Source organism: Oncorhynchus keta, unplaced genomic scaffold, assembly GCF_023373465.1.
Source record: "Oncorhynchus keta strain PuntledgeMale-10-30-2019 unplaced genomic scaffold, Oket_V2 Un_contig_5708_pilon_pilon, whole genome shotgun sequence".
Classification (NCBI taxonomy): domain Eukaryota; kingdom Metazoa; phylum Chordata; class Actinopteri; order Salmoniformes; family Salmonidae; genus Oncorhynchus; species Oncorhynchus keta.
This window is the reverse complement of record NW_026288454.1, coordinates 1-24,856: the sequence shown is the minus strand read 5'-3', so window position 1 is coordinate 24,856 and position 24,856 is coordinate 1. Positions and strand designations below refer to the sequence as shown.

General features: G+C 48.4%; 1 protein-coding gene and 1 long non-coding RNA gene across 27 annotated transcripts in view; both read left to right on the top strand.

The window, feature by feature from the left end:
• The window catches only part of LOC127925528 (xylosyl- and glucuronyltransferase LARGE1-like), a gene marked incomplete at its 5' end in the record, with an annotated part of 37,647 nt that extends 36,371 nt beyond the window's left edge, over positions 1-1,276 (top strand). The window contains 1 exon segment of the mRNA XM_052510478.1: positions 18-1,276. Coding sequence (XP_052366438.1) covers positions 18-215 — 198 coding nt within the window.
• Positions 1,277-10,417: 9,141 nt separating this feature from the next.
• On the top strand, positions 10,418-13,559 carry LOC127925531 (uncharacterized). 26 transcript variants are annotated; one of them, XR_008121187.1, is made up of 4 exons: positions 10,418-11,216; positions 11,343-11,706; positions 11,870-13,259; positions 13,410-13,559. It is a non-coding gene; the product is annotated as an uncharacterized LOC127925531 (long non-coding RNA). The 26 variants fall into 26 exon arrangements; XR_008121190.1 differs by having other exon boundaries at positions 10,418-11,279; positions 11,406-11,706; XR_008121184.1 differs by having other exon boundaries at positions 10,418-11,279.
• Positions 13,560-24,856: the final 11,297 nt, after the last annotated feature.

Here is a 24,856-nt window from a genome sequence, read left to right as displayed (position 1 = left end):
TCTGTCCTCTCTTCCAGGAGTATGAGTTTGTGGTTCTGCCCAATGCCTATATGATCCACATGCCTCACGCTCCCAGTTTCGACATCACCAAATTCCGGTCCAACAAGCAGTACCGCGTCTGCCTGAAGACCCTGAAAGAGGAGTTTCAACAGAACATGTCTAGACGATACGGCTTCGCTGCCCTCAAATACATGACTGCAGAGAACAACAGCTAGCCAACACCGATGAGCCAGGACACTCTGACCCGTTATTGACTACACTACCCATAACCCTCTCCTCTAAGGCTGTCTAGGACTACACTTCTACGGAGGAGAGGGAAAGGGCGGTGGATTCTAAGGACAGTCGATGTAGGGGAGTGGACAGAGCGGTTACTAAAGACTCTTACTACGAACTCTGACCTTTGTGCCAACCGATCATGAGGTTTTAAATTGTGAGCTCTGCTTCTTGTGACCTCTCACCTTTTAGTTTGGGGTTATGACCTGGTTTGAGACAAACCGGCGTTAACCAACTGAAGGGTAACCGGGGGTAACCGTAAGGTCGTTGTGTCCCAAACATTGTTTTTTTACCCCTTCCCGAGGACGGATGGAGCAGTCTGTCCAGAAGTTGCAGACCTGGTTTCTATCTGGTCTCTGGCTGGGAGAGGAAGCTGTTGCTGTGAATGTCGAGTCAGTACAGGGCTGGTTTGGACTCATACAACTCTCTGTTCTTCTCTAACAATAGAACTGGGCATCACTATGGGAGGGAAGGAGGGAGGAAGGGAGGGAGGGGAGAGAGACTGACTGTAGCCCTGGACTTGGAAAGCAGACAAGACATTTGTTCTCTGGGCCATATCTGGAAGACCAGCTGCTGTTTGTTGTGCTAAATGTAATATGGTATGTGTGTGTCTGTCTCCCTCCCTGCCTCCCTCCCTGCCTCTCTGTCTCCCTCCCTCCCTCCCTGCCTCTCTGTCTCCCTCCCTCCCTGCCTCTCTGTCTCCCTCCCTGCCTCTCTGTCTTCCTCCCTGCCTCACTCCCTCCCTCCCTCCCTGTCTCTCTCCCTGCCTCCCTCCCTGTCTCCCTCCCTGTCTCTCTCCCTCCCTCCCTGTCTCTCTCCCTCCCTGTCTCCCTCCCTGCCTCAACGCCTCCCTCCCTGCCTCCCTCAACGCCTCCCTCCCTGTCTCCCTCAGTTTCTCTCCCTGTCTCCCTCCCTGTCTCTCTCCCTCCCTGCCTCCCTCCCCGCCTCCCTCCCTGTCTCCCTCCCTGCCTCCCTCCCCGTCTCCCTCCCTGTCTCCCTCCCTGCCTCCTCCTCTCCTCCCTCCCTCCCTGCCTCTCCCTGTCTCCGCCTCCCTCCCTCCCTCCTCCCTCCCTCCCTGTCTCCTCCCTCCCTCCCTGCCTCCCCTGTCTCCCTCCCTGCCTCCCTCCCCGTCTCCCTCCCTGCCTCCCTCCCCGTCTCCTCCCTGCCTCCCTCCCTGTCTCCCTCCCTGCCTCCCTCCCTGTCTCCTCAACGCCTCCCTCCCTGCCTCCCTCAACGCCTCCCTCCCTGCCTCCCTCCCGTCTCCCTCCCTGCCTCCCCCTGCCTGCCTCCCCCCTGTCTCCCTCCCTGCCTCCCTCCCTCCCTGTCTCTCTCCTTCCCTCCGTCTCTCTCCTTCCCTCCCTCTCTCTCCTTCCCTCCCTGTCTCTCTCCTTCCCTCCCTCCCTCCCTCCCTGCCTCCCTCCCTGCCTCCCTGCCTCCAGGACAAATGCTTAGCGAGAACTGAGGAGAGTGAACAGAAAGCTTTGAAGCATTGTGTGCTTTACATTATGTCCGTACACTGCAAATCAGAACTTTTATTTTTTTCTCTCCATGTGCCGTAAAATAATAAAACAATTGAACTGACAGACAACGTATCCAAGATTCACTCTCATAAAAATGATGTTGCTCAGGGATAAGAGACAAAAACATCAGAGCCTCAACAGGGTCAGAGACGTCAGAGAGTCTGACACATCCTGAGTCCCAAATGGCTCCCTATTCCCTATATATTGCATTACTTTAGATAGAACCCTATTCCCTATATAGTACACTACTTTAGACCAGAGCCCTATTCCCTATATAGTGCACTACTTTAGAACCAGAACCCTATTCCCTATATATTGCATTACTTTAGATAGAACCCTATTCCCTATATAGTACACTACTTTAGACCAGAGCCCTATTCCCTATATAGTACACTACTTTAGACCAGAGCCCTATTCCCTATATAGTGCACTACTTTAGACCAGAGCCCTATTCCCTATATAGTGCACTACTTTAGACCAGAGCCCTATTCCCTATATAGTGCACTACTTTAGACCAGAGCCCTATTCCCTATATAGTGCACTACTATAGACCAGAGCCCTATTCCCTATATAGTACACTACTATAGACCAGAGCCCTATTCCCTATATAGTGCACTACTATAGACCAGAGCCCTATTCCCTATATAGTACACTACTTTAGACCAGAGCCCTATTCCCTATATAGTGCACTACTATAGACCAGAGCCCTATTCCCTATGTAGTACACTACTATAGACCAGAGCCCTATTCCCTATATAGTGCACTACTTTAGACCAGAGCCCTATTCCCTATATAGTACACTACTTTAGACCAGAGCCCTATTCCCTATATAGTACACTACTTTAGACCAGAGCCCTATTCCCTATATAGTGTACTACTATAGACCAGAGCCCTATTCCCTATGTAGTACACTACTTTAGACCAGAGCCCTATTCCCTATATAGTGCACTACTTTAGACCAGAGCCCTATTCCCTATATAGTGCACTACTTTAGACCAGAGCCCTATTCCCTATATAGTACACTACTATAGACCAGAGCCCTATTCCCTATATAGTGCACTACTTTAGACCAGAGCCCTATTCCCTATATAGTACACTACTTTAGACCAGAGCCCTATTCCCTATATAGTACACTACTTTAGACCAGAGCCCTATTCCCTATATAGTACACTACTTTAGACCAGAGCCCTATTCCCTATATAGTACACTACTTTAGACCAGAGCCCTATTCCCTATATAGTACACTACTTTAGACCAGAGCCCTATTCCCTATATAGTACACTACTTTAGACCAGAGCCCTATTCCCTATATAGTACACTACTTTAGACCAGAGCCCTATTCCCTATATAGTACACTACTTTAGACCAGAGCCCTATTCCCTATAGTACATATAGTACACTACTTTAGACCAGAGCCCTATTCCCCTATATAGTGAGCCCTACCCTACTTTAGACCAGAGCCCTATTCCCTATATAGTGCACTACTTTAGACCAGAGCCCTATTCCCTATATAGTACACTACTTTAGACCAGAGCCCTATTCCCTATATAGTACACTACTATAGACCAGAGCCCTATTCCCTATATAGTACACTACTATAGACCAGAGCCCTATTCCCTATATAATACACTACTTTAGACCAGAGCCCTATTCCCTATATAGGATCACTACTTTAGACCAGAGACCTATTCCCTATATAGTACCACTACTTTAGACCAGAGCCCTATTCCCTATATAGTAACCACCAGCCTTCCCGGGTATAGTACACTACCAGGGCCCTTTAGATAGAACCCTATTCCCTATATAGTGACACTACTATAGACCAGAGCCCTATTCCCTATATAGTACACTACTATAGACCAGAGCCCTATTCCCTATATAGTGACTACTTTAGACCAGAGCCCTATTCCCTATATAGTACACTACTATAGACCAGAGCCCTATTCCCTATATAGTGCACTACTTTAGACCAGAGCCCTATTCCCATATAGTACACTTGACTTTAGACCAGAGCTCCTATTCCCTATATAGTACTACTCAGATGACCAGAGCCAGAACCATTCCCTCATATAGTACACTACTTTAGACCAGAGCCCTATTCCCTATATAGTGACTACTTGATAGACCAGAGCCCTATTCCCTATATAATACACTACTTTAGACCAGAGCCCTATTCCCTATATGTACACTACTATAGACCAGAGCCCTATTCCCTATATAGTGCCAGAGCTACTTTAGACCAGAGCCCTATTCCCTATATAGATGACACTACTTTAGACCAGAGCCCTATTCCCTATATAGTGACTACTTTAGACCAGAGCCCTATTCCCTATATAGTGCACTACTTTAGACCAGAGCCCTATTCCCTATATAGATACACTACTTTAGGACCAGAGCCCTATTCCCTATAGTGACTACTTTAGACCAGAGCCAGCCTAATAGTGACACTTGACCAGAGCCCTATAGGACACTCAGAATAGTGTGCCATAGTGAGCTGGATCCACCAGCCTGCTAGGTTTAGTTCCAGTCTGATATGGATCAGAACCAGCCTCCCGGGTCAGATGACAGGGTTGATATGGATAACCAGCCTGGAGATGACAGGGTTGATATGGATCAGAACCAGCCTCCCGGGTCAGATGACAGGGTTGATATGGATCAGAACCAGCCTCCCGGGTCAGATGACAGGGTTGATATGGATCAGAACCAGCCTCCCGGGTCAGATGACAGGGTTGATATGGATCAGAACCAGCCTCCCGGGTCAGATGACAGGGTTGATATGGATCAGAACCAGCCTCCCGGGTCAGATGACAGTACAAGGACATCCAGCCCGTCTGTATTCAGGATGTATCTACACAGGAAGTGAGTTTCTGACGGATCCAGAACGACCGTTTTACCCACTATGACTGGACAATCTGTGTGGCAGTTTGTTGAACAAATGTATATTATATTTGGTTTTAAACACGCACGCACGCACGCACGCACGCACGCACACACACACACACACACACACGCACACACACACACACACACACACACACACACACACACACACACACACACACACACACACACACACACACACACACACACACACACACACACACATCTTGTCTTCATGATACCACTCTGTTTAGTATCCTTGCTTCTGACTCCACCCCCTCTCACCAAGCAGGAAGTGGAGCATAAACCAATCAGCTCATGGTTGATCCTTTTTCTGTTGTCAGTTAATTCCATTCGTTTACGTATCAGTGTGTGTTGACAGTCGTCAGGTGGGAAACAGTGTGACAGTCGTCTGAAACGAGGGAGGAAGCTGTCGGAAGCTGTTGAAGAGGGAAGCTGTCGGAAGCTGTTGAAGAGGGAAGCTGTCGGAAGCTGTTGAAGAGGGAAGCTGTCGGAAGCTGTTGAACTAGAGGGAAGCTGTTGACAGACTGGAAGTCTGTCACAAGCTGTTGAAGAGGGGCCCCCAGGTCGGAAGCTGTTGAAGAGGGAAGCTGTCGGAAGCTGTTGAAGAGGGAAGCTGTCGGAAGCTGTTGAAGAGGGAAGCTGTGGAGGCTGGAGGGATGGACGGACATTCAGAACCTCAGGACAGATGGAGCTCCGCCCCCTTGGGAAGCCAGTCAGAACTATAGATGTGTAACTAGGTGGGGAGCTGCCAGACAGACTGCCAGACAGACATGATGATGCTGCTGCTTCCTGAATGAAAAACTAATGAGTGGATCAGTGTTGTTTTCTTCAGTCTGTCACAACTGCGGCCGTTCAGATTTTTTTGTGGCCCCCGTCCAATCAAAGTGGCCCATCCCTGGTGTAGAAAGACACAACATCACCAACATCAACAGTATCACTAGATTTCCACTTTCTCTGCTATAACAGCCTCTCTTCTGGGAAGGCTTTCCACTAGATGTTGGAACATTGCTGCTATAACAGCCTCCACTCTTCTGGGAAGGCTTTCCACTAGATGTTGGAACATTGCCGCTATAACAGCCTCCACTCTTCTGGGAAGGCTTTCCACTAGATGTTGGAACATTGCTGCTATAACAGCCTCCACTCTTCTGGGAAGGCTTTCCACTAGATGTTGGAACATTGCTGCTATAACAGCCTCCACTCTTCTGGGAAGGCTTTCCACTAGATGTTGGAACATTGCTGCTATAACAGCCTCCACTCTTCTGGGAAGGCTTTCCACTAGATGTTGGAACATTGCTGCTATAACAGCCTCCACTCTTCTGGGAAGGCTTTCCACTAGATGTTGGAACATTGCTGCTATAACAGCCTCCACTCTTCTGGGAAGGCTTTCCACTAGATGTTGGAACATTGCTGCTATAACAGCCTCCACTCTTCTGGGAAGGCTTTCCACTAGATGTTGGAACATTGCTGCTATAACAGCCTCCACTCTTCTGGGAAGGCTTTCCACTAGATGTTGGAACATTGCTGCTATAACAGCCTCCACTCTTCTGGGAAGGCTTTCCACTAGATGTTGGAACATTGCTGCTATAACAGCCTCCACTCTTCTGGGAAGGCTTTCCACTAGATGTTGGAACATTGCTGCTATAACAGCCTCCACTCTTCTGGGAAGGCTTTCCACTAGATGTTGGAACATTGCTGCTATAACAGCCTCCACTCTTCTGGGAAGGCTTTCCACTAGATGTTGGAACATTGCTGCTATAACAGCCTCCACTCTTCTGGGAAGGCTTTCCACTAGATGTTGTAACATTGCTGCTATAACAGCCTCCACTCTTCTGGGAAGGCTTTCCACTAGATGTTGGAACATTGCTGCTATAACAGCCTCCACTCTTCTGGGAAGGCTTTCCACTAGATGTTGGAACATTGCTGCTATAACAGCCTCCACTCTTCTGGGAAGGCTTTCCACTAGATGTTGGAACATTGCTGCTCCTATGGGAAGGCTTTCCACTAGATGTTGGAACATTGCCGCTATAACAGCCTCCACTCTTCTGGGAAGGCTTTCCACTAGATGTTGGAACATTGCTGCTATAACAGCCTCCACTCTTCTGGGAAGGCTTTCCACTAGATGTTGGAACATTGCTGCTATAACAGCCTCCACTCTTCTGGGAAGGCTTTCCACTAGATGTTGGAACATTGCTGCTATAACAGCCTCCACTCTTCTGGGAAGGCTTTCCACTAGATGTTGGAACATTGCCGCTATAACAGCCTCCACTCTACCGGGAAGGCTTTCCACTCGATGTTGGAACATTGCCGCTATAACAGCCTCCACTCTACTGGGAAGGCTTTCTGCTAGATGTTGGAACATTGCTGCTATAACAGCCTCCACTATTCTGGGAAGGCTTTCCACTAGATGTTGGAACATTGCTGCAGGGGGACTTGCTTCCATTCAGCCACATGAGCATTAATGAGGTTGGGCACTGATGTTGGGCGATTAGGCCTGGCTCGCAGTCAGCGTACTAATTGATCCCAAAGGTGTTCGGTGGGGTTAGAGGTCAGGGCTCTGTGCAGTTGTTTGGGTTCGTTCCTTCCACCCTTGTCAATCATTGCCTCATTGGTGAAATTAGCATTATGATAATATCTTTAATTAAATCATTCAAAAACTTTTATTAATTCAATTGCAGACAGAAGTTGACAATCGGGAACATGTCACGCATGTTTCCCAGTAAGTTCTGCATCAAAGAAAAGGTCTCAAGTGGTAATGTTAAACCCTCAGTCCAGCCCTGGTAATGTTAAACCCTCAGTCCAGCCCTGGTAATGTTAAACCCTCAGTCCAGCCCTGGTAATGTTAAACCCTCAGTCTAGCCCTGGTTATGTTAAACCCTCAGTCTAGCCCTGGTAATGTTAAACCCTCAGTCCAGCCCTGGTAATGTTAAACCCTCAGTCTAGCCCTGGTAATGTTAAACCCTCAGTCTAGCCCTGGTAATGTTAAACCCTCAGTCTAGCCCTGGTAATGTTAAACCCTCAGTCTAGCCCTGGTAATGTTAAACCCTCAGTCTAGCCCTAAGGCAGAAGAGCCCTGGTAATGTTAAACCCTCAGCCCCTGGGGCTGGTAATGTTAAACCCTCAGTCTAGCCCTCTGTTAAACTCAGTCTAGCCCTGGTAATGTTAAACCCTCAGTCTAGCCTGGTAATGTTAAACCCTCAGTCCAGCCCTGGGTTAAACCCTCAGTCTGCCCTGTAGAAACCCTCAGTCTAGCCCTGGTAATGTTAAACCCTCAGTCTAGCCCTGGTAAGGCAGAATGTTAAACCCTCAGTCTAGCCCTGGTAATGTTAAACCCTCAGTCTAGCCCTGGTAATGTTAAACCCTCAGTCTAGCCCTGGTAATGTTAAACCTCAGTCTGGTAATGTTAAACCCTCAGTCTAGCCCTAATGTTAAACCCTCAGGCCCTGGTAAGTTAAACCCTCAGTCTAGAAGTAATGAAACCAGCCTGGGGCTGGAGACTGGTCTGCTCACTATAAGGCAGAAGAGAGAGAACAAGCCTGGGGCTGGAGACTGTTCCCTCACTAAAGGCAGAAGAGAGAGAACCAGCCTGGGGCTGGAGACTGGTCTGCTCACTATAAGGCAAAAGAGAGAAACCAGCCTGGGGCTGGAGACTGGTCTGCTCACTATAAGGCAGAAGAGAAAACCAGCCTGGGGCTGGAGACTGGTCTGCTCACTATAAGGCAGAAGAGAGAAACAAGCCTGGGGCTGGAGACTGGTAAGGCAGAAGAGAGAGAACCAGCCTGGGGCTGGAGACTGGTCTGCTCACTATAAGGCAAAAGAGAGAAACCAGCCTGGGGCTGGAGACTGGTCTGCTCACTATAAGGCAGAAGAGAGAGAACCAGCCTGGGGCTGGAGACTGGTCTGCTCACTATAAGGCAGAAGAGAGAGAAACCAGCCTGGGGCTGGGGACTGGTCTGCTCACTATAAGGCAGAAGAGAGAGAAACCAGCCTGGGGCTGGAGACTGGTCTGCTCACTATAAGGCAGAAGAGAGAGAAACCAGCCTGGGGCTGGAGACTGGTCTGCTCACTAGCCCTGGCAGAAGAGAGAGAACCTCAGCCTGGGGCTGGAGACTGGTCTGCTCACTATAAGGCAGAAGAGAGAAACAAGCCCGGGGCTGGAGACTGGTCTGCTCACTATAAGGCAGAAGAGAGAGAAACCTCAGCCTGGGGCTGGTAGACTGGTCTGCTCACTATAAGGCAGAAGAGAGAAACCAGCCTGGGGCTCTGGAGACTGGTCTGCTCACTATAAGGCAGAAGAGAGAAACCAGCCTGGGCTGGAGACTGGTCTAAACCTCACTATAAGGCAGAAGAAACCCTCAGAACCAGCCTGGGGCTGGAGACTGGTCTGCTCACTATAAGGCAGAAGAGAGAGAACCAGCCTGGGGCTGGAGACCCTCAGTCTGGTCTGCTCACTATAAGGCAGAAGAGAGAAACCAGCCTGGGGCTGGAGACTGGTCTGCTCACTATAAGGCAGAAGAGAGAGAACCAGCCTGGGGCTGGAGACTGGTCTCCTCACTATAAGGCAGAAGAGAGAGAACCAGCCTGGGGCTGGAGACTCAGTCTGCTCACTATAAGGCAGAAGAGAGAAACCAGCCTGGGGCTGGAGACTGGTCTCCTCACTATAAGGCAGAAGAGAGAGAAACCAGCCTGGGGCTGGAGACTGGTCTGCTCACTGTAAGGCAGAAGAGAGAGAAACCAGCCTGGGGCTGGAGACTGGTCTGCTCACTATAAGGCAGAAGAGAGAGAGAACCAGCCTGGGGCTGGAGACTGGTCTGCTCACTATAAGGCAGAAGAGAGAACCAGCCTGGGGCTGGAGACTGGTCTGCTCACTATAAGGCAGAAGAGAGAGAACCAGCCTGGGGCTGGAGACTGGTCTGCTCACTATAAGGCCAGAAGAGAGAGAACCAGCCTGGGGCTGGAGACTGGTCTGCTCACTATAAGGCAGAAGAGAGAGAACCAGCCTGGGGCTGGAGACTGGTCTGCTCACTATAAGGCAGAAGAGAGAGAAACCAGCCTGGGGCTGGAGACTGGTCTGCTCACTATAAGGCAGGAGAGAAAGAACAGCCTGGGGCTGGAGACTGGTCTGCTCACTATAAGGCAGAAGAGAGAGAAACCAGCCTGGGGCTGGAGACTGGTCTGCTCACTATAAGGCAGGAGAGAGAGAACAAGCCCGGGGCTGGAGACTGGTCTGCTCACTATAAGGCAGAAGAGAGAAACCAGCCTGGGGCTGGAGACTGGTCTGCTCACTATAAGGCAGAAGAGAGAGAGAAACCCAGCCTGGGGCTGGAGACTGGTCTGCTCACTATAAGGCAGAAGAGAGAGAACCAGCCTGGGGCTGGAGACTGGTCTGCTCACTATAAGGCAGAAGAGAGAGAAACCCTCAGAAAACCAGCCTGGGGCTGGAGACTGGTCTGCTCACTATAAGGCAGAAGAGAGAGAACCAGCCTGGGGCTGGAGACTGGTCTGCTCACTATAAGGCAGAAGAGAGAGAACCTCAGTCCAGCCTGGGGCTGGAGACTGGTCTGCTCACTATAAGGCAGAAGAAGAGAACCAGCCTGGGGCTGGAGACTGGTCTCCTCACTATAAGGCAGAAGAGAGAGAACCAGCCTGGGGCTGGAGACTGGTCTGCTCACTATAAGGCAGAAGAGAACCAGAGAAACCAGCCCAGGGGCTGGAGACAGCCAGACAGACAGACTCATCCAGACACACGTGGTCTGTATCTCTAGAATGCGACCAGTGACCGGGAGGCTCAGATCCCTGTAGACCAGGGGTTCCATCAGAATGAATGGTGGAAAAACGATTGGAACCATTTCCCTGTTTGACCGCTAGGTTTTATGGGTATTTTATAGCAGCTCGAAAGGCCACACTAAATTCATTCGGAGCAGCCTTTTCCCCCACGATTTAAGGGCCACTCTGGTTGAATTGGATCTTTTTAAGGTTTTAAACCTTTTAATTTCCATTTTTAAGGTTAACCACATTACAAGGATACAAAGGCCATGTGTTAAATAAAATGTATTTTATTTTTTTTACATTTTATTTTCAGGATTTTTGGGGGAAAATTCTTCCGCAACCTCGTTTTCACATCAGGCTGGGCAAAAATGCAAATGCTTTCCGTTTGAGTTATATTAGGTTTTATTTTCACCAGGAGAATATACATAACTGTCTTATGATTTATATTATCTTGTTTTGATATTGTCAATTTAATTGTGTGACCCCCCCAACACGGGGGTCACGACCCTTAGTTTGGTGACCGCTGCTGGCCACTGTGAGGCCACATCCCTCTCTGAGGCTGAGGTTTAATACACAGAGAAAGACTGGCTGGACACTGTGAGGCCACCATCTCTCTCTGAGGCTGAGGTTTAATACACAGAGAAAGACTGGCTGGACTCTGTGAGGCCACCATCCCTCTCTGAGGCTGAGGTTTAATACACAGAGAAAGACTGGCTGGACACTGTGAGGCCACCATCCCTCTCTGAGGCTGAGGTTTAATACACAGAGAAAGACTGGCTGGACACTGTGAGACCACCATCCCTCTCTGAGGCTGAGGTTTAATACACAGAGAAAGACTGGCTGGACACTGTGAGACCACCATCCCTCTCTGAGGCTGAGGTTTAATACACAGAGAAAGACTGGCTGGACACTGTGAGGCCACCATCCCTCTCTGAGGCTGAGGTTTAACACACAGAGAAAGACTGGCTGGACACTGTGAGACCACCATCCCTCTCTGAGGCTGAGGTTTAATACACAGAGAAAGACTGGCTGGACACTGTGAGACCACCATCCCTCTCTGAGGCTGAGGTTTAATACACAGAGAAAGACTGGCTGGACACTGTGAGGCCAGGCTGAGGTTTAATACACAGAGAAAGACTGGCTGGACACTGTGAGGCCACCATCCCTCTCTGAGGCTGAGGTTTAATACACAGAGAAAGACTGGCTGGACACTGTGAGGCCACCATCCCTCTCTGAGGCTGAGGTTTAACACACAGAGAAAGACTGGCTGGACACTGTGAGGCCAGGCTGAGGTTTAATACACAGAGAAAGACTGGCTGGACACTGTGAGGCCAGGGCTGAGGTTTAATACACAGAGAAAGACTGGCTGTGACACTGTGAGGCCACCATCCCTCTCTGAGGCTGAGGTTTAATACACAGAGAAAGACTGGCTGGACACTGTGAGGCCACCATCCCTCTCTGAGGCTGAGGTTTAATACACAGAGAAAGACTGGCTGGACACTGTGAGACCCTCTCTGAGGCTGAGGTTTAATACACAGAGAAAGACTGGCTGGACACTGTGAGGCCAGGCTGAGGTTTAATACACAGAGAAAGACTGGCTGGACACTGTGAGGCCACCATCCCTCTCTGAGGCTGAGGTTTAATACACAGAGAAAGACTGGCTGGACACTGTGAGGCCACCATCCCTCTCTGAGGCTGAGGTTTAATACACAGAGAAAGACTGGCTGGACACTGTGAGGCCAGGCTGAGGTTTAATACACAGAGAAAGACTGGCTGGACACTGTGAGGCCACCATCCCTCTCTGAGGCTGAGGTTTAATACACAGAGAAAGACTGGCTGGACACTGTGAGGCCACCATCCCTCTCTGAGGCTGAGGTTTAATACACAGAGAAAGACTGGCTGGACACTGTGAGGCCACCATCCCTCTCTGAGGCTGAGGTTTAATACACAGAGAAAGACTGGCTGGACACTGTGAGACCACCATCCCTCTCTGAGGCTGAGGTTTAATACACAGAGAAAGACTGGCTGGACACTGTGAGGCCACCATCCCTCTCTGAGGCTGAGGTTTAACACACAGAGAAAGACTGGCTGGACACTGTGAGACCACCATCCCTCTCTGAGGCTGAGGTTTAATACACAGAGAAAGACTGGCTGGACACTGTGAGGCCACCATCCCTCTCTGAGGCTGAGGTTTAATACACAGAGAAAGACTGGCTGGACACTGTGAGGCCACCATCCCTCTCTGAGGCTGAGGTTTAATACACAGAGAAAGACTGGCTGGACACTGTGAGGCCACCATCCCTCTCTGAGGCTGAGGTTTAATACACAGAGAAAGACTGGCTGGACACTGTGAGGCCACCATCCCTCTCTGAGGCTGAGGTTTAATACACAGAGAAAGACTGGCTGGACAAAAATGCTGATTCTTAATGGGATTTAAAAAGGCTGAACAATGATCATCAAATACAAACTGATGAATGATTTGAACCAGATTATAAAACATCATTATAAAAACACGAATGTCAGATTATAAAACATGTCTGTAACACTAAACGGGTGGAAAAGCTGAACATTTATAATAAAAACTAATCCCAAAACGTGATCATTTATCAAGTCCATTTACAAAGCAACACAATGTGTCTTTCATGTCACCAGGAACAAACACTGGTTCAACTAATTCACATGACAGGAAGTTGGTGAACAGGCTTGTGGGTAATGGCTGGAGCTGAATCAGTGGAACGGTATTAAATATATCAAACACATTCTGATTGGTCCCAGAAACAGGAAGTTGGTGAACAGGTTAATTGGGGAGAACGGTATTAAATATATCAAACACATTCTGATTGGTCCCAGAAACAGGAAGTTGGTGAACAGGTTAATTGGGGAGAACGGTATTAAATATATCAAACACATTCTGATTGGTCCCAGAAACAGGAAGTTGGTGAACAGGTTAATTGGGGAGAACGGTATTAAATATATCAAAAACATTCTAACTGTTCTGATTGGTCCCAGAAACAGGAAGTTGGTGAACAGGCTTGTGGGTAATGACAGGAGCGGAATCGGTGGAACGGCATTAAATACATCACACATGGTTTCCATGGTTTCCGGGTGTTTGATGTCATTCCGTTTGCTTCGTTTCCGGACATTTCTACGAGCCGTCCTCCCGTCAGCAGCCTCCTGTGATTCACATGTCCTCACTGTCGAAGGACTCGGAGCATTGGAGAAAGATCTCCTCACGGTCCCTCATAGCAGACAGACACACGTCCTATAGGGAGAGAGAACCTGTTACCTGGAGGACAGACAGACAGGTCCTATAGGGAGAGAGAACCTGTTACCTGGAGGACAGACACACGTCCTATAGGGAGAGAGAACCTGTTATCTGGAGGACAGACAGACAGACAGGTCCTATAGGGAGAGAGAACCTGTTATCTGGAGGACAGACAGACAGGTCCTATAGGGAGAGAGAACCTGTTATCTGGAGGACAGACAGACAGGTCCTATAGGGAGAGAGAACCTGTTATCTGGAGGACAGACAGACACACGTCCTATAGGGAGAGAGAACCTGTTATCTGGAGGACAGACAGACAGACAGACAGACAGACAGACAGACAGACAGACAGGTCCTATAGGGAGAGAGAACCTGTTATCTGGAGGACAGACAGACACACGTCCTATAGGGAGAGAGAACCTGTTATCTGGAGGACAGACAGACAGGTCCTATAGGGAGAGAGAACCTGTTACCTGGAGGACAGACACACAGGTCCTATAGGGAGAGAGAACCTGTTATCTGGAGGACAGACAGACACACGTCCTATAGGGAGAGAGAACCTGTTACCTGGAGGACAGACACACGTCCTATAGGGAGAGAGAACCTGTTACCTGGAGGACAGACAGACAGGTCCTATAGGTTCTGAGAGAGAGAACCTGTTATCTGGAGGACAGACAGACAGACAGGTCCTATGTTCAGAGAGACCAACCTGGTTATGTTCTGGTTTCTACCATACCTGGTTATGTTCTGGTTCCTACCATACCTGGTTATGTTCTGGAGGACCATACCTGGTTATGTTCTGGTTCCTACCATACCTGGTTATGTTCTGGTTCCTACCATACCTGGTTATGTTCTGGTTCCTACCATACCTGGTTATGTTCTGGTTCCTACCATACCTGGTTATGTTCTGGTTTATCTACCAGACCTGGTTATGTTCTGGTTATGTTCTACCATACCTGGTTATGTTCTGGTTCCTACCATACCTGGTTATGTTCTGACATGTTCTAGGTTCCTACCATACCTGGTTATGTTCTGGTTCCTACCATACCTGGTTATGTTCTGGTTTCTACCATACCTGGTTATGTTCTGGTTTCTACCATACCTGGTTATGTTCTGGTTCCTACCATACCTGGTTATGTTCTGGTTCCTACCATACCTGGTTATGTTCTGGTTCCTACCATACCTGGTTATGTTCTGGTTCCTACCATACCTGGTTATGTTCTGGATGTTCTGGTTCCACCATACCTGGTTATGTTCTGGTTTCTACCATACCTGGTTATGTTCTGGTTCCTACCATACCTGGTTATGTTCTGTCCTGGTTATGTTCTGGGACCTACCATACCTGGTTATGTTCTGGTTCCTACCATACCTGGTTATGTCCTGGTTATGTTCTGGTTCCTACCATACCTGGTTATGTTCTGGTTCCTACCATACCTGGTTATGTTCTGATGTTCTGGTTCCTACCATACCTGGTTATGTTCTGGAGGACAGACTACCATACCTGGTTATGTTCTGGTTTCTACCATACCTGGTTATGTTCTGGTTTCTACCATACCTGGTTATGTTCTGGTTCCTACCATACCTGGTTATGTTCTGGTTATGTTCCTACCATACCTGGTTATGTTCTGGTTTCTACCATACCTGGTTATGTTCTGGTTTCTACCATACCTGGTTATGTTCTGGTTTCTACCATACCTGGTTATGTTCTGTTCCTGGACCATACCTGGTTATGTTCTGGTTCCTACCATACCTGGTTATGTTCTGGTTCCTACCATACCTGGTTATGTTCTGGTTCCTACCATACCTGGTTATGTTCTGGTTATGTTCTGGTTCCTACCATACCTGGTTATGTTCTGGTTCCTACCATACCTGGTTATGTTCTGGTTCCTACCATACCTGGTTATGTTCTGGTTCCTACCATACCTGGTTATGTTCTGGTTCCTACCATACCTGGTTATGTTCTGGTTCCTACCATACCTGGTTATGTTCTGGTTCCTACCATACCTGGTTATGTCCTGGTTATGTTCTGGTTCCTACCATACCTGGTTATGTTCTGGTTCCTACCATACCTGGTTATGTTCTGGTTATGTTCTGGTTCCTACCATACCTGGTTATGTTCTGGTTCCTACCATACCTGGTTATGTTCTGGTTCCTACCATACCTGGTTATGTTCTGGTTCCTACCATACCTGGTTATGTTCTGGTTTCTACCATACCTGGTTATGTTCTGGTTTCTACCATACCTGGTTATGTTCTGGTTCCTACCATACCTGGTTATGTTCTGGTTCCTACCATACCTGGTTATGTTCTGGTTCCTACCATACCTGGTTATGTTCTGGTTCCTACCATACCTGGTTATGTTCTGGTTTCTACCATACCTGGTTATGTTCTGGTTATGTTCTGGTTTCTACCATACCTGGTTATGTTCTGGTTCCTACCATACCTGGTTATGTTCTGGTTTCTACCATACCTGGTTATGTTCTGGTTATGTTCTGGTTCCTACCATACCTGGTTATGTTCTGTTATGTTCTGGTTCCTACCATACCTGGTTATGTTCTGGTTCCTACCATACCTGGTTATGTTCTGGTTCCTACCATACCTGGTTATGTTCTGGTTCCTACCATACCTGGTTATGTTCTGGTTCCTACCATACCTGGTTATGTTCTGGTTCCTACCATACCTGGTTATGTTCTGGTTCCTACCATACCTGGTTATGTTCTGGTTATGTTCTGTTTCCTACCAGACCTGGAGCATGTTCTGGTTGCTACCATACCTGGTTATGTTCTGGTTCCTACCATACCTGGTTATGTTCTGGTTCCTACCATACCTGGTTATGTTCTGGTTCCTACCATACCTGGTTATGTTCTGGTTCCTGTTCTGGTTATGTTCTGGTTATGTGTTTCTACCATACCTGGTTATGTTCTGGTTCCTACCATACCTGGTTATGTTCTGGTTCCTACCATACCTGGTTATGTTCTGGTTCCTACCATACCTGGTTATGTTCTGGAGACCTACCATACCTGGTTATGTTCTGGTTCCTACCATACCTGGTTATGTTCTGGTTCCTACCATACCTGGTTATGTTCTGGTTTCTACCATACCTGGTTATGTTCTGGTTCCTACCATACCTGGTTATGTTCTGGTTCCTACCATACCTGGTTATGTTCTGGTTCCTACCATACCTGGTTATGTTCTGGTTTCTACCATACCTGGTTATGTTCTGGTTCCTACCATACCTGGTTATGTTCTGGTTCCTACCATACCTGGTTATGTTCTGGTTCCTACCATACCTGGTTATGTTCTGGTTCCTACCATACCTGGTTATGTTCTGGTTTCTACCATACCTGGTTATGTTCTGGAGGATGTTCTGGTTTCTACCATACCTGGTTATGTTCTGGTTGAGACTACCAGACCTGGTTATGTTCTGGTTTCTACCATACCTGGTTATGTTCTGGTTATGTTCTGGTTCCTACCATACCTGGTCCTATGTTCTGGTTATGTTCTGGTTCCTACATACCTGGTTATGTTCTGGTTATGTTCTGGTTCCTACATACCTGGTTATGTTCTGGACAGAGATACCTGGTTATGTTCTGGTTCCTACCATACCTGGTTATGTTCTGGTTCCTACCATACCTGGTTATGTTCAGGTTCCTACCATACCTGGTTATGTTCTGGTTCCTAGGACATACCTGGTTATGTTCTGGTTCCTACCATACCTGGTTATGTTCTGGTTATGTTCTGGTTCCTACCATACCTGGTTATGTTCTGTTGCTACCATACCTGGTTATGTTCTGGTTCCTACCACACCTGGTTATGTTCTGGTTATGTTCTGGTTTCTACCATACCTGGTTATGTTCTGGTTCCTACCATACCTGGTTATGTTCTGGTTCCTACCATACCTGGTTATGTTCTGGTTCCTACCATACCTGGTTATGTTCTGGTTCCTACCATACCTGGTTATGTTCTGGTTCCTACCATACCTGGTTATGTTCTGGTTTCTACCATACCTGGTTATGTTCTGGTTTCTACCATACCTGGTTATGTTCTGGTTCCTACCATACCTGGTTATGTTCTGGTTCCTACCATACCTGGTTATGTTCTGGTTCCTACCATACCTGGTTATGTTCTGGTTTCTACCATACCTGGTTATGTTCTGGTTTCTACCATACCTGGTTATGTTCTGGTTCCTACCATACCTGGTTATGTTCTGGTTTCTACCATACCTGGTTATGTTCTGGTTTCTACCATACCTGGTTATGTTCTGGTTCCTACCATACCTGGTTATGTTCTGGTTCCTACCATACCTGGTTATGTTCTGGTTCCTACCATACCTGGTTATGTTCTGGTTCCTACCATACCTGGTTATGTTCTGGTTTCTACCATACCTGGTTATGTTCTGGTTTCTACCATACCTGGTTATGTTCTGGTTCCTACCATACCTGGTTATGTTCTGGTTCCTACCATACCTGGTTATGTTCTGGTTTCTACCATACCTGGTTATGTTCTGGTTCCTACCATACCTGGTTATGTTCTGGTTTCTACCATACCTGGTTATGTTCTGGTTCCTACCATACCTGGTTATGTTCTGGTTCCTACCATACCTGGTTATGTTCTGGTTTCTACCATACCTGGTTATGTTCTGGTTCCTACCATACCTGGTTATGTTCTGGTTCCTACCATACCTGGTTATGTTCTGGTTCCTACCATACCTGGTTATGTTCTGGTTCCTACCATACCTGGTTATGTTCTGGTTCCTACCATACCTGGTTATGTTCTGGTTTCTACCATACCTGGTTATGTTCTGGTTTCTGGTTATGTTCTGGTTCTACCATACCTGGTTATGTTCTGGTTTCTACCATACCTGGTTATGTTCTGGTTCCTACCATACCTGGTTATGTTCTGGGTTATGTTCTGGTTCCTACCATACCTGGTTATGTTCTGGTTCCTACCATACCTGGTTATGTTCTGGTTTCTACCATTATGTTCCTGGTTATGTTCTGGTTCCTACCATACCTGGTTATGTTCTGGTTTCTACCATACCTGGTTATGTTCTGTTCTACCATACCTGGTTATGTTCTGGTTTCCTACCATACCTGGTTATGTTCTGGTTTCTACCATACCTGGTTATGTTCTGGTTATGTTCTGGTTCCTACCATACCTGGTTATGTTCTGGTTCCTACCATACCTGGTTATGTTCTGGTTCCTACCATACCTGGTTATGTTCTGGTTTCTACCATACCTGGTTATGTTCTGGTTATGTTCTGGTTCCTACCATACCTGGTTATGTTCTGGTTTCTACCATACCTGGTTATGTTCTGGTTTCTACCATACCTGGTTATGTTCTGGTTTCTACCATACCTGGTTATGTTCTGGTTTCTACCATACCTGGTTATGTTCTGGTTCCTACCATACCTGGTTATGTTCTGGTTCCTACCATACCTGGTTATGTTCTGGTTTCTACCATACCTGGTTATGTTCTGGTTTCTACCATACCTGGTTATGTTCTGGTTCCTACCATACCTGGTTATGTTCTGGTTATGTTCTGGTTCCTACCATACCTGGTTATGTTCTGGTTCCTACCATACCTGGTTATGTTCTGGTTCCTACCATACCTGGTTATGTTCTGGTTCCTACCATACCTGGTTATGTTCTGGTTCCTACCATACCTGGTTATGTTCTGGTTCCTACCATACCTGGTTATGTTCTGGTTTCTACCATACCTGGTTATGTTCTGGTTCCTACCATACCTGGTTATGTTCTGGTTCCTACCATACCTGGTTCTGGTTATGTTCTGGTTCCTACCATACCTGGTTATGTTCTGGTTCCTACCATACCTGGTTATGTTCTGGTCCTCCATACCTGGTTATGTTCTGGTTCCTACCATACCTGGTTATGTTCTGGTTCCTACCATACCTGGTTATGTTCTGGTTCCTCCAGTCCATCAGAGGTTATGTTCTGACAGGACTGGAGACAGACCTGGACATGGTCTGGTTCCTACCAGTCCTGGTTATCTTCTGGTTCCTACCATACCTGGTTATGTTCTGTCCATCAGAGGACAGACAGACAGGACTGGAGACAGAGTTCCTACATACCTGGTTGGTTCTGAGTCAACACCACCAGTCCATCAGAGGACAGAGGTTCCTGGACAGACCTGGTTATGTTCTGGTCCTCCAGTCCACCAGAGGACCTGGTTAGACAGAGAGAGACAAGTGGTTATGTTCTGAGTCCTACCATACCTGGTTATGTTCTCCAGTCCTACCAGAGGACAGTTCTGGAGCCTACAGGACTGGTTAGTTCAGAGATGTTCTGGTTCCTACCATAGTGGTTATGTTCTGAGTTCCTACCAGTCCTGGTCATGTTCTGGTTCCTACCAGACCTGAGGAGCATGAGAGAGACTGGTTCAGACCATCCTGGTTCAGAGGACAGAGAGAGACACCATCTGGTCTGGAGACACATGATTGTCCTGTTATGAGTCTCCTGGAGCTCCATCAGAGTCCACAGAGGACAGAGGAGCAGACAGGACTGGAGACAGAGAGAGACAAGTGGTTGGTAATGAGTCAACACCAGTCCTCCAGTCCATCAGAGGACAGAGGAGCAGACAGGACTGGAGACAGAGAGAGACAAGTGGTTGGTAATGAGTCAACACCAGTCCTCCAGTCCATCAGAGGACAGAGGAGCAGACAGGACTGGAGACAGAGAGAGACAAGTGGTTGGTAATGAGTCAACACCAGTCCTCCAGTCCATCAGAGGACAGAGGAGCAGACAGGACTGGAGACAGAGAGAGACAAGTGGTTGGTAATGAGTCAACACCAGTCCATCAGAGGACAGAGGAGCAGGGAAAAGAGGCTGAGTAGAGAAGGTGATTATTAAGAGAGAGAGCATTGGGACAATCTCAAACAACATACTCCTTGAGTCCTTTCTCCTCGCCTTCTTACTAAATCCCATTGGATGAGAAAGCCAGGAGGTCCCTCCCCTCTGACCTTCTCCTCCAATGGGAAGATGGAGGCAGAGGGACTTCATGTGAACCACGTTCCGTGCCAGTACATCGGTTTCTGTGAACAGGGAGTGTGTGTATGTCTGTGTGTGTTATCCAGGCCACGTCAGGGCCCAGTCCTTTGTTGAGGGAGACCTAATTAAAAGTGAATTCTTAATGAGAGCTGGTCCAAAGCCACCACCTTAACCATCTCTCTCTTCTCTCCTCTACCCTGTCTCTCTCTCTCTCTCTCTCTCCTCTACCCTGTCTCTCTCTCTCTCCTCTACCCTGTCTCTCTCTCGTTCTCTCCTCTACCCTGTCTCTCTCTCTCTCCTCTACCCTGTCTCTCTCTCTCTCTCTCCTCTACCCTGTCTCTCTCTCTCTCCTCTCTCCTCTACCCTGTCTCTCTCTCTCTCCTCTCCCTGTCTCTCTCTCTCCCTCTACCCTGTCTCTCTCTCCTCTCCTCTACCCTGTCTCTCTCTCCTCTACCCTGTCTCTCTCTCTCTCCTCTACCCTGTCTCTCTCTCGTTCTTCTCCTCTACCCTGTCTCTCTCTCTCTCCTCTACCCTGTCTCTCTCTCCTCTACCCTGTCTCTCTCTCTCCTCTACCCTGTCTCTCTGTCGTTCTCTCTCCCCTCTCCTCTACCCTGTCTCTCTCCCCCTGTCGTCTCTTTCTCCTCTACCCTGTCTCTCTGTCTCCTCTCCCTCTCTCTCTCCTCTACCCTGTCTCTCTCTCTCTCTCCTCTGCCCTGTCTCTCTCCTCTACCCTCTCTCTCTCCTCTACCCTGTCTCTCTCTCTTCTCTCTCCTCTCCCTGTCTCTCTCTCTCTCCTCTACCCTGTCGTTCTCTCTCCTCTACCCTGTCTCTCTGTCGTTCTCTCTCCTCTACCCTGTCTCTATCTCTCTTCTCTCCTCTACCCTGTCTCTCTGTCTTTCTCTCTCTCTCCCCCTCTCTCCTCTGCCCTGTCTCTCTCGCTTCTCCCCCTCTCTCCTCTACCTTGTCCCTTTCTTTCTCTCTCCCTCCTCTCCCTAGATCCTCTCTCTTCTCGTCTCTATCTCTTCTCTCTTTCCTAATCCCTCCCGCTCTCCTCTGCCTTACCACAAACATGTTCTGAGACCTGCCCTGTTCCTTTCTGAGACCTGCCCTGGTCTGAGACCTGGTCTGTTCTGTTCTGAGACCTGCCCTGTTCTGAGACCTGCCCTGTTCTGAGACCTGCCCTGTTCTGAGACCTGCCCTGTTCTGAGACCTGCCCTGTTCTGAGACCTGGTCTGTTCTGAGACCTGTTCTGTTCTGAGACCTGTTCCGTTCTGAGACCTGCCCTGTTCTGAGACCTGCCCTGTTCTGAGACCTGCCCTGTTCCGTTCTGAGACCTGCTCTGTTCTGAGACCTGCCCTGTTCTGAGACCTGCCCTGTTCTGAGACCTGCTCTGTTCTGAGACCTGCCCTGTTCTGAGACCTGCCCTGTTCTGAGACCTGCCCTGTTCTGAGACCTGCTCTGTTCTGAGACCTGCCCTGTTCTGAGACCTGCTCTGTTCTGAGACCTGCTCTGTTCTGAGACCTGCCCTGTTCTGAGACCTGCCCTGTTCTGAGACCTGCCCTGTTCTGAGACCTGCCCTGTTCCGTTCTGAGACCTGCCCTGTTCTGAGACCTGCCCTGTTCTGAGACCTGCCCTGTTCTGAGACCTGCTCTGTTCTGAGACCTGCCCTGTTCTGAGACCTGCTGAGACTGTTGTTCTGAGACCTGCTCTGTTCTGTTGTTCTGAGACCTGCTCTGTTCTGAGACCTGCTCTGTTCTGAGACCTGCTCTGTTCTGAGACCTGCTCTGTTCTGAGACCTGCCCTGTTCTGAGACCTGCCCTGTTCTGAGACCTGCCCTGTTCTGAGACCTGCTCTGTTCAGCCACCTGAATATATTAACTGTTAAAGCTGTGAAGCCATAAGAGGAGAACAGAGGTAGGACCCAATTAAATATAGACTGTCTAAGCTGGTCACCAGGGGAGGGGGAGAGAGGAGAGAGAGAGCTCACAGCTCTGTTGCATGCTGGGTATGTACATAGTCAATGGTAGGCTTCGAGGGGACTCCTATGGTAGGTACACCTACAGCTCATCTCTTGGCAGTAGTACTGTAGACTACTTTATCACTGACCTCAACCCAGAGTCTCTCAGAGCCTTCACAGTCAGCCCACTGACCTCAACCCAGAGTCTCTCAGAGCCTTCACAGTCAGCCCACTGACCTCAACCCAGAGTCTCTCAGAGCCTTCACAGTCAGCCCACTGACCTCAACCCAGAGTCTCTCAGAGCCTCAGTCAGCCACTGACCTCAACCCAGAGTCTCTCAGAGCCTTCACAGTCAGCCCACTGACCTCAACCCAGAGTCTCTCAGAGCCTTCACAGTCAGCCCACTGACCTCAACCCAGAGTCTCTCAGAGCCTTCACAGTCAGCCCACTGACCTCAACCCAGAGTCTCTCAGAGCCTTCACAGTCAGCCCACTGACCTCAACCCAGAGTCTCTCAGAGCCTTCACAGTCAGCCCACTGACCTCAACCCAGAGTCTCTCAGAGCCTTCACAGTCAGCCCACTGACCTCAACCCAGAGTCTCTCAGAGCCTTCACAGTCAGCCCACTGACCTCAACCCAGAGTCTCTCAGAGCCTTCACAGTCTCTCAGAGAGTCTCTCAGAGCACAGTCAGCCCACTGACCTCAACCCAGAGTCTCTCAGAGCCTTCACAGTCAGCCCACTGACCTCAACCCAGAGTCTCTCAGAGCCTTCACAGTCAGCCCACTGACCTCAACCCAGAGTCTCTCAGAGCCTTCACAGTCAGCCCACTGACCTCAACCCAGAGTCTCTCAGAGCCTTCACAGTCAGCCCACTGACCTCAACCCAGAGTCTCTCAGAGCCTTCACAGTCCACTGACCTCAACCCAGAGTCTCTCAGAGCCTTCACAGTCAGCCCACTGACCTCAACCCAGAGTCTCTCAGAGCCTTCACAGTCAGCCCACTGACCTCAACCCAGAGTCTCTCAGAGCCTTCACAGTCAGCCCACTGACCTCAACCCAGAGTCTCTCAGAGCCTTCACAGTCAGCCCACTGACCTCAACCCAGAGTCTCTCAGAGCCTTCACAGTCAGCCCACTGACCTGAACCCAGAGTCTCTCAGAGCCTTCACAGTCAGCCCACTGACCTCAACCCAGAGTCTCTCAGAGCCTTCACAGTCAGCCCACTGACCTCAACCCAGAGTCTCTCAGAGCCTTCACAGTCAGCATCCATCCTAAACAACATCCTGGACAACACGTTTTCCTGTCATAGTGAAGGTGTAAATGTATCAGTAGAAAGCCTGAACAGTGTAACCATATCACTTATATAAAGAAAATTAAAAAAATAAAAAGTAGAGCAGAAAAGCGAAGAACAGTGAGAAAACCCGACGCCACTTCCCTTTGTGGAAAAACAAGAAGCCGACAGGTAAAAAACACCAGGAAACCGCTCCATTTAAAAATCCATCAAATGACTTCTGGGAATACCTAGGATAGGATAAGAACCCTTAGAATCAAATGCCTTCTGGGAATACCTAGGATAGGATAAGAACCCTTAGAATCAAATGAGATTCTGGGAAAAACACGGAGATGTGACAAACTGACTGGCTCAAACAAACAACAGGAAGAGTTATCTATCCAACACGGAGATGTCTGGGTAAACCACTTCTCCAATCTGATTGGCTCTATAACAAACAACAACAGGAAGAGTTATCTATTCAACACGGAGATGTCTGGAAGTAAACCAAACTTCTCCAATCTGATTGGCTCTATAACAAACAACAGGAAGAGTTATCTATCCAACACGGAGATGTCTGGGTAAACCACTTCTCCAATCTGATTGGCTCTATAACAAACAACAACAGGAAGAGTTATCTATCCAACACGGAGATGTCTGGGTAAACCACTTCTCAATCTGATTGGCTCTATAACAAACAACAGGAAGAGTTATCTATTCAACACGGAGATGTCTGGGTAAACCACTTCTCCAATCTGATTGGCTCTATAACAAACAACAACAGGAAGAGTTATCTATTCAACACGGAGATGTCTGGGTAAACCACTTCTCCAATCTGATTGGCTCTATAACAAACAACAACAGGAAGAGTTATCTATTCAACACGGAGATGTCTGGGT